Below are 10,587 nucleotides of genomic sequence, written 5' to 3' on the forward strand. Positions count from 1 at the left end.
TGGAGCAATGGTTCAGTTCTTTTCATTGCAATCTGAGGCCATCAAAAAATTACAATCTGTCCAGAAAATTCAGACGTAAGTGAATTTGAACGATCCCTCCAAGTACTTCAACATCAAGGTCATTCTTCTTCCTCTCCTTTTACAACATCAACACTTGCTTTGATTTCAGAAGACTCACTTACAAGTAACATAAGCTCCTTGAAAAAGAAGTCTAACTTATTGCAGTCAAAATCTTCGATTGCCGATGATACTGTCGCTTTTGATCTTTGATGAGATTGTTTATTTTCTTGTTGTAGTTGAAAGTGATACATTCTCAGAGCATCGTCCGTGGAAATCTCTTGAACGGGCTTGTAAAGACTTTGAAACGTGCATCTGTCTTCAAGCTTCTTAACTAACTTTTCTTTGAATTGATCTGGGAGGTTTACAAATGCACTACGAAATAATGTAGGAAAAATAAGATACCAAAATTCTTCTGCAGAAAGAGATCAGTAAATACTATCACTTTTCACCTTGTGATGCCTCTAACAATTCCCCATTTGTAACCACTGCTTGCAGATTGCTTAAACCCAATGTTGAAGCCCTCTTGGGCAGAAGCTTCCTTTCCTGCAGATATACCATCTCGATAACCCATATAAACTTTTGTCAAGGGTTCCATATGATACATCCTCAAGTTTAAAGCCCTAAAAGTTTTACTATGAAGAGTTTTGGACAAAGGATATGCATATCATTTATAGATTGCAAGGATACTGTATAAAATTGATCATAACGCCTCTTCTGTTCTCTGTTTAAGTCAGCATCTGAGATTTCATTCAGAAGCCCATCATCACACCAAGAATCATCAGAAGCATGCTCTGGAACTAAAACTAACTCATTAGCATATTAAACTTTGTATTTGGTCAAAACAACCATGGCAGTATATCATACAACTTCCACAAAAGGCATCATGTAAATGCTACATAAACACCAAAGAGACCAAAATGTCATCTAATATATCCATAATATAGTCACTAATTTGAGGAAGAATGAAATTAAAATTTTAGTTTTGATGAAACTATACTCTGCACATGAATTGCTATGCATGCATCTAGGCCAATCAAATTCAATCGTCTCTGACTTTAAAGGAACAATTCATTCGATTCCAAAATCTCCACATGTGCATGCTCGCTCAATAGCAGAAATGAAAAAGAAACAGTAAAACAATATGATGCATGAGCAATTAAATTAATTTATTAATAAAATAAATTTAATTTGTTTAGAGATATTTTACATATGTAATAACATGAAAATATCTACTCAACGAGGAGAAAAAGAAAGAAAAAATACAACAAAAAAGAAATCATATTATTGAAAATTACAAATCTTGATTGAATATCTTAAAGATTCATCTCTATAAAGATGAAAGATTATCAATCAAAAATATCATGAAGAGAGGAAGACTATTTCTCAAATCAAATCAGAAATGAAGAACAAGATATCATATATTTGATTTGATGCGATTGTAATTTTTTAAATTTCTGTAATTTTCTTTTTATTCTTATACTTGAGCATATAAAAATGGGCTATAACATTGTAATGTATGAATAAAAAAAGGATCCATGAATCAAGTTTTTTTCCTTTCCCACCTTGTGAGGCATGCGGAGGTGCAAGACTTCTATCCTAGGAGTGTTATCTTTGAGCCAATTGGATAGTTATACATTTGCTTATTATTTTTAGTTATTATCTTTCACTTTTCTCTTTCTATTCCTCCACTATGAAAGTAATTTGTTGTTGCTCGTCCTACATGCCAACCAATATTGAACACTTCAAAATTAAATATACCATCACATAAGTCTCAGAGATATAACCGCAGTGCCTCACCACAATGCTAAAAACTTTGCAAATATCTAGTATTGGTAACAAACCTCATAGCAAACTTTTTACCTTCATCCTCTTGTGATGATCTAAGCATGTCCTACAAATAAATCAATTTGTTCCAAAGAGAAACAGAAGAATAGAAATAGCAGGTGCCACCAATTCCACCAAGTAAACCTTTTTCATATAAAAATATGACCAAAAGTATCAAATTTATGAGGAAAAAAAAAGCTCACTGAGGGAAAGAACAAGGGTGATCTAGAAGTTGTCCGCTTGCGGAGGGAGGGCAGCCATCAGAGTTAGAGCTTATCGGGAGAATCACATCAATCGAATCGATAAGCAGCAAAAACACATAGTCCTAGATTAATCATGAGGACCAGATTGATGGCGGAAAAGAATCTTGCACTGCATCTTCTTTAGGGTTTTCGAACTAGAAAAGTGCGAGAAGGGAATTGGGGGCTAACCGTGAAGTTCTGAACAAGATATGGTCGATTGTAATGCATTAAATAAATTTGTGAGAGAGTAGGGAACTCTCTTCTTTCCTTAGAGAATTGGGAGCTTCATCGTCCCACCCAGACGGAGCTTCACTCGTCCCACCCAGACGGAGCTTCACTCGTCCCACAAATTTGTGAGAGAGTAGGGAATTGGGAGCTTCATCGTCCCACCCAGACGGAGCTTCACTCGTCCCACAAATTTATTTAATGCATTACAATCGACCATATCTTGTTCAGAACTTCACGGTTAGCCCCCAATTCCCTTCTCGCACTTTTCTAGTTCGAAAACCCTAAAGAAGATGCAGTGCAAGATTCTTTTCCGCCATCAATCTGGTCCTCATGATTAATCTAGGACTATGTGTTTTTGCTGCTTATCGATCCGATTGATGTGATTCTCCCGATAAGCTCTAACTCTGATGGCTACCCTCCCTCCGCAAGCGGACAACTTCTAGATCACCCTTGTTCTTTCCCTCAGTGAGCTTTTTTTTTCCTCATAAATTTGATACTTTTGGTCATATTTTTATATGAAAAAGGTTTACTTGGTGGAATTGGTGGCACCTGCTATTTCTATTCTTCTGTTTCTCTTTGGAACAAATTGATTTATTTGTAGGACATGCTTAGATCATCACAAGAGGATGAAGGTAAAAAGTTTGCTATGAGGTTTGTTACCAATACTAGATATTTGCAAAGTTTTTAGCATTGTGGTGAGGCACTGCGGTTATATCTCTGAGACTTATGTGATGGTATATTTAATTTTGAAGTGTTCAATATTGGTTGGCATGTAGGACGAGCAACAACAAATTACTTTCATAGTGGAGGAATAGAAAGAGAAAAGTGAAAGATAATAACTAAAAATAATAAGCAAATATATAACTATCCAATTGGCTCAAAGATAACACTCCTAGGATAGAAGTCTTGCACCTCCGCATGCCTCACAAGGTGGGAAAGGAAAAAAACTTGATTCATGGATCCTTTTTTTATTCATACATTACAATGTTATAGCCCATTTTTATATGCTCAAGTATAAGAATAAAAAGAAAATTACAGAAATTTAAAAAATTACAATCGCATCAAATCAAATATATGATGGTACATTCACTTATCTACTCAAATTCGTAATCATATGGAAATTTCTTCTCCGAAATCAGGCCTTCTGCATAACTTTTTGAATACATCAATTGACTATTTTAGCATGTAAATAAAGAAAAAAACAAACAACCACCTTTTTTTGTTGTTGCAGTCTTAACTCTGTCACTAAATCCTCTTCTTAAAATAAATGAATGGCTTGGGTGATCTATAAATATCTTTGAAGCAGAGATCTAGAAAAATCAATCATGGATTCACGTAATAACATATCAAATGCTTGTGGCGATCATCTATCTAAAAGGATAATAGATCGAGAGGGTTAAATGGGACACTATTGTCTTGATATCTGTCTAAAATTTATGAGAAAGTGAAATAACCGTACAAGCCTTTATCCATTTTATCAACCATCAAGAAAACCCCAAACTCGAGCCGTTTCTTGGTATAAACGTAACCCGTGATCGTGGGATCAAACACCAGATCCGATCGAAGAAATGTGGAAACCAAGTAAAGGAAGACCATCAAAGCACAACAGCTGCACAGATCTAGCGGTAACAAAGGATGACAACAGAATGGGATCGAGAGGATCAGACCATCGCCGTCCTTGTCGAACAAGCTAAAGGCTTTCTTGAACTCGGCGATCTGGTCGTCCGTAAGCTGCTCCGCCATGCCTCCTCCGCAATCGACCTCACAAAGACGAGAAGGAAGAGAGGAGAGAAAGAGAGATCCGTGAAGGAATGGGAAGAGGAAAAGGGAGCGTTACTTCGCCGACCTCACCCTCTTCGTGTTGCGAAATATGCGAAATGACGATTATAACTCCAAAGCAGCCCAAGCCTTATCCACTCGTGATATTGCACGACACGGTTCCTACCCACGAAAACTACCCGGTCCCATCTTAAGGATGACCGGACTTCGAGGCCCACACGAACCCCCAAATTGAGAGATAGGTTTGGCGGGTAACCAGTGAAGTGGTAGAATAGGTCGTTTATATCGCAGGGAGCTCTTCGTGATGGCCACATCCCAAACAAGGGTAAAATAGTCATTAAGGACGAGAGCACAACAGAGATTATATCGTAATTTGGCGCTCCTCTTTCTTCCCACAATATTCTTACGGTCGCACTTTATCTGGGCATTTGATGGATAAAATACCCGTTCTACCCTCAACGCGGATTGAACGCGGAGAGGGTCCAGAACGGGAGTGACGGTGCCACGTCAAGTGCCGTTCCACGTTCCGTTCCCGGGATGCCAGCTAAATGGCCATCTGGAGATAAGACCAAATCTGACCGTTGATCGCAGAACGAACATGGCATCCTCTCCGTCCAATGTACCTTGCCTCATATCTTAATTATCCAATCACCATAAAATAACAAACTTAAATTATTATTATTATTATTATTATTATATTTTACTTTAAATGAATCCAATAAATATTAAGCTAATGTAATGATGAAGTTGAGATTCAACTTGAGGGCATTAATAATGTCACTCTCCGAGAAAGGAAAAAGGTCACTTCAACTCCTCTTCACTTTCACATCTATGTTATATTATTAAATGGATGATAAATGGTTTGGGTTCTTTGACAATTTTAAATCTTGGAAAAAAAAGAAAAAGAAAGCCACTAGATATTGTAGATTGTTAAGTAGATATAGAAGCGCCTAAGTCTCCGCAAGAAAGAAAAACTATTGTAATAGATTTATGTTGATCTTCATTGATTAACTTAATCAAATTTAGTTTAACAGGGAGAAATCCAATTACTTCCATGTGCAAGCTGAATTCTACATAGAAATATGAATTTTCTTTCTTCCTATGATTTGGATTAACTAAAGTTGAAACTATGTTATGATAAAATATATTAAAGGAATAATTTGAGTAATATAAATTACATTTATTGTTTACAAGGAGAACAACTTTGTGTATAAAGTTTATAACATATATTTGTCTTCTAATTATCATAAATTACCTGAACCTTTAATTATTGGTAGGATGTATGAATAATAAATAGTAATTCATAAAAAAAGATGTTTAATTGTGACTTTTTTTTTTTCTGGTCATTGGATTACAATTTCAGTCATGAGTTTTTGAAATTGATGTCTTGATGTTCTGTCTTAATTCACATATAATAAAAAAGTATTTTTTGCATATTATGTGTAGAAATTAGAATAATCTTTGGGAGAGAAAATTTATAATTATTTTATGTTTATCGTAAGTCATACATTCTCTTTGAAAAATTCTTTTGTGTGATCTATATGTTTTCCTTTTTGTGCGTCGGACGAGGCTTTTAGCATGCTAAAATTAAAGCATCGATTAAGCAAAACAATCAGGAGACATAACAATGTGGCTTGCACATCTACAATAACATAGTGCTCATCATTATTTTTCTATATCAATAGTATATCTCTGCCTATCTGTGTATGTGAGTGCATATGATATCTCTGCAATTTTTCAGTCCAAATAAAGTGGTGCACCATTAGCAATTTGTAATAATTTAGGTAAGTTTGGTGGTGGTGATGAAAGTGATGATACTTTAATCCAAAAGATTATTATTTGATATTAAGAATGGATCAAATATATCTGTTTTACAAGTTTCAGATTGATTTTTATTCATATTTAATTAAGTTCCCTGTCACAAATTTAAAATCGTCTTTTTTGTTTTTTTCTTGTTTTTATCGTTTTCATTATCATTTTCAATGAAGTTGGATAGGTATATAATTGAAATTGACTACCACCATGCCATTTACTATCTTACTCTCTATCATGGAAATCAAGAAAACTAGTACACCGGTGAAGCTTATTTCTTTATTGTATGAGAATCCATGATTTAAATTTCAAAGAGTCTTCCTAAATCTAAAGATAAAATTACATACATTCATCATCTCTAAATCTCATATGGGTCATCCTTGGTAATATTCTCCAACACATCTTAATTGCCAATCTATCTACAATGAATTTGCGCCAGAAAAGTTGGCCTTTTCTTTTCCCATGTTTAGATTATGTGATTCTGTTTATTAAACATAATATATGACTGAAAGGCTAGCGAGCTTTTGGATGGTCCTCGTGAAAAGAGGGTTTTAACATTAACTTATAATATGAAGTACGGAAGAAATATTGTCCTCGTAGAAGGATAATGCTTGTACTGTACTTCAACGTACGTTTGCTTGTGATTCTGTTTAATTGAATAAGATATATTATAGATTTAATTTTATTTAATTGAATTAGATATATTATAAATCAGATTAGATTCTTATTATAATTATTGATAAATAGAGATAAAATCTATCTATACTCTCACCTATAAATATATAAGATACCCTATGAACTCAATATATATGATAACACAACACAAGATTATTGATCTATTTTTATTTCCCTCTAATCTCTATTCTAACGTTATAGTGATTATATGAAAAATAAGATGAGAGAAGAAGATGAGTCTAAAACTCTTTACATATTGATGTTGTTATGTTCTATCGATGAAACTATAGAATATGTTTTATGAATCAAATATAAGTATTCTGAATGATATCAAAAGATATGCATGATTAATATTTGATATATGATTATTTGATTTCATGGCATTAAAGTTATCTTTTATTATAGTAGTATAATTTTTACAAATATGCACGTTTCAAGTAGATGCAAAAAAAAAAAAAAAAAACTTGCTATCTTGCATATATCAAAAAATATAAAAATTTTGTAAAAAAAACTTGCTAGCTTGCATGATGGTAAATGCAATGATTTAAAATTATATCTCAAAAACTTGCTAAATGTACTCCTTTTTGTTGATGACAAATGGAGAGAAGATGTGATGATGTGTTGAATCATACATGGTAGGATGCAATATACTTTGATATTTTGATACCATGATGATACTTAAGATAATGATCATACATATAATCTATGCAATACTCATGATTTTATTATGATGATGTATATAATGTATTACATATGATGTGAATCATAATTGTTTTGACTTGGATTTTTAAATTCAAGAGTTCTATCAATATGACATATTGGTAGGGAGAGTTAATGTTAACTCCGTCATCAATTGATTGTCATCATAAAAAAGGGGGAGATTGTTGAATCTCGGATTTAGATGATGAAACCAATTGATAGTATTTATAATTTGATTTGTGTTTTGAGTGATGCAAGAAGCTTCGATCAGGGAGAGACAATTAAAGTAGGAAGAATCATGTTGGGCCGGAGTAGAACATATCAGAAGATTGAACGTCGAGTTGGAGGACCGATCGACGTATCGACAGAAGGCTTCAAACCATGGGTTCGGGCATCGAGCTAAGAAGAGCAAAAATTACGTCAAGGAAATCAGAGTTACGAGGTCGACTGGCTGATTAGGCAATAGGCCGCAAAAGAGGACAATGCGCCGAAGAATCGGACGAAGCATCGATGAACCAATGACATGTCGGACAATATTTGATTTAAGCTTTATAATAATTGTCTAGATCGAAGTAGGTTTTAAGTGTGCAAGATTAACTATGATAGTGATCAAGGCATAAAGCAAAATGAAGTCCTAGAGTCAAGAACGAGATTTCGTTGGGAGTTCGAGAGTTCGTCGGAAGTCCAGACGTTCGTCGGAAGTTATATCGGAATTGACCGAGAAGTCCAGGAGCTTGCCAAAGAATCTCATCGAAACTCGCCAAGAAGATCGTTGTGAAGTCTAGGAGCTTGTCGCGAGTCCGCTAGAACATTGCCGAGAGATCATCGGAAGATCGCTAGAAGCTCGTCGGAATAAACCTAGACTTACTGGACTTATTTAGCTTAGTGTATGCCTTAAAATTCGTAGTTAGCATATAAGTGGGTTGGAATTGGGCCAAATCAATTAGGGGTCAAGTTTGGGTTGTGTTGGGCCAAGTGGAAGGCCCAATAATGACCCAACAGGTGAAAACGTCGTGGCATAGTCTCTGAGACTATGTCAAGTGGTGGTACCACCAGTCTGGGTGGTGGTATTGCCCAAACTCAGTCTTCGAGACTGTCAGGCGATGGTACCGCCCAGACACAGTCTTCTAGGTGGTGGTACTGCTAGACTAGGTGGTAGTAACGCCAAGACCCGAAAAACCTAGAATGAGACATTTTTAGGCTCCAAGCTTGAATCCACTTGAGGCCTATAAATAGCCCTCTCATCCCTTATTAACATACACAAGAATTGAAAGAAAAAAGAAACAAAAACGCTATTGTAATCTTATAAGAACTCCTCTCAAGCTCTAAGTGTTAGTCTTGTTTAAGAGAGGAGTGAAGGGGGTTGTAAAGGTTCACTCTTGAACCTATCTAAAGAAGAATTGAGTTGTAAGGGTAGTTGATCTTCGCCCATTGAAAGAAGATCATTAGTGGATGCCGGTGGCCTCGACGGAAGAGGAATCGGCGAAGTGGATGTAGGTCATGACAACCGAACCACTATAAAACTCGGTTTGCATTTCCATTCTTGTAAGTTATCTTTAATGAAAACTGCCTTACCTACTTACTGCTTTCACTATGCTTATGAATGAGATTTGAAGTTATCTTTCCGATATTGGTTTTATCAAACGAAGAATTTTTTAAAATGGTGATTTTATCCGCTACACTAATTCAAACCCCCCTCTTAGTGCCGACTCGATCCTAATAAGACTTACTATCATCGACATTAGACTAGAAGCTTGAGTCCATATAGCCCTCAATCTTAAGGCTACTTCCTCTATATACTAGTAGAATATCCTTAGTCCTTCTCAAGTACTTAAGGATACACTTTACAACTTTCTAGTGCTCTAAGCTTGGATCCGCTTGATATATGCTCGTAACACTTAGAGCATGTGCTATATCAGGCATGGTATATAGCATAGTATACATGATAGACCCTATCGCTGAGGCATAGGGTATCTTATCTATGTGTGCCCTTTCTTCATGAATCTTTGGGGACTAAAAAATGATATCCCTTGTCTCAATGGTATAAGACCTCTCTTGGAATTTTTCATGTCAAACCTTTTGATAATAGAGTTTATATACCTGGATTGAGACAAACCAATAATCCTCTTAGATATATCTCTATAATCCGAATCCCCAAGATATATGATGCTTTCCCTGAATCCTTTATGGAGAAGTGTCTAGATAGCCAAGTCTTTAATGTGGAGAGCATTCCTACATCATTCCCAATGATCAAGATGTCATCCATATATAACACCAAGAAGGTGATAGCGCTCCCATTTACCTTCCTATACACACAAGGCTCATCTTCGTTCTTAACGAAGTCATAAGATCTAATCGCCTCATCAAATCTTATGTTCTAACTTCACCTCATCTTGTTTCCTTTTAGACTCACTTACATTCATGATATGTGGAGCAATGTCTAACATAAACAAACCATTATGCAATATTCCATTCATGATGATCTTATCATCTAATAATATTAAATAATTATTATTCTCAAAAACTAATTTACATTCACTAATTGTTAAACACGAAATAGAAATAATATTTTTGATAATAGAAGGAATAAAATAATATCCATCCAACACAATAATAGTTCCATCAGGTAGATGTTTTGCCCTCTCTATAATGTACTCCTTGCAATTCCTCTTTCAATGTCCATCTTTGCCGTAGTGGAAACACTAGCCTTTGTCCTTTGCCGGGTCTTTCTTAACAAGCTTTATTGAATCTCAGATTTAATGATTAAATCAATTGATGAAGTTATGATCTAATTTGTGTTTTGAGTGCGTAGTACAAACTTCGATCAAAAAAGGTAAATCGATTAAAGCAGGAGAATCAAACGTTGGGCTGGAGTGAACATGTTAGAAGATTAGATATCGAGTCGGAATATCGATCGACGTATCGGCAGAAGGATTTTGTGTCGTGAGTTTGAGCATCGGGCTAGAAGGATAAGATATTTCACCAAGGAGATCGAAAGTTATAGGAGGTCAATATGCCGATTGGGCAATATGCCGAAGGATCGGACAAAGCCCTGGATGAACCAATGACATGTCGGACAACATATGACTTATGCTTGTAATCATGTGTATTTAGATCGAATTAGTTTAGGTCTAATTGAGTTTATTTTAGGATAAAATAATGCTAACTCAATTAGGGGCCTATTGGGCATGAGTTTAGGCTATTTTGTACCAAGTAGAAGGCTCATTCAGTGACCCTTAGTTGGCCCAGGTGGTGGCACCGCTTGAGG

General features: G+C 35.4%; 1 protein-coding gene across 7 annotated transcripts; it reads right to left on the reverse strand.

Annotated features, from left to right (window-relative positions):
• Positions 1-4,624, reverse strand: LOC135678613 (calmodulin-like). Of its 7 annotated transcripts, none has more exons than XM_065191658.1 (4): positions 4,022-4,624; positions 746-797; positions 510-625; positions 1-412 (listed from the first exon to the last, which is right to left on the reverse strand). In XM_065191658.1, the coding sequence occupies exons 1-4, from the start codon at positions 4,095-4,097 to the stop codon at positions 120-122; spliced, it is 537 nt and encodes a 178-aa protein (XP_065047730.1). In that variant the 5' UTR covers positions 4,098-4,624; the 3' UTR covers positions 1-119. The 7 variants fall into 7 exon arrangements, with proteins under 7 accessions (XP_065047730.1, XP_065047710.1, XP_065047737.1 ...); XM_065191638.1 differs by having other exon boundaries at positions 746-857; positions 4,022-4,618; XM_065191665.1 differs by having other exon boundaries at positions 510-631; positions 748-857; positions 4,022-4,518.
• Between the last annotated feature and the right edge of the window lie 5,963 nt (positions 4,625-10,587).

Source organism: Musa acuminata, chromosome BXJ1-1, assembly GCF_036884655.1.
Source record: "Musa acuminata AAA Group cultivar baxijiao chromosome BXJ1-1, Cavendish_Baxijiao_AAA, whole genome shotgun sequence".
In the NCBI taxonomy this organism is placed as follows: Eukaryota; Viridiplantae; Streptophyta; class Magnoliopsida; order Zingiberales; family Musaceae; genus Musa; species Musa acuminata.

Bases quoted from the DNA above. Each gene is read 5' to 3' on its own strand.
- LOC135678613 (XM_065191626.1), bottom strand. From the start codon at position 4,097: ATGGCGGAGCAGCTTACGGACGACCAGATCGCCGAGTTCAAGAAAGCC. The intron at 858-4,021 runs GTCTGATCCTCT...AGTTAGTTTTAG, and splicing joins GTTCGACAAGGACGGCGATG to TTCCAGAGCATGCTTCTGAT. The intron at 632-747 runs GTATCCTTGCAA...ACAAAAGTTTAT, and splicing joins GTTATGATCAATTTTATACA to ATGGGTTATCGAGATGGTAT.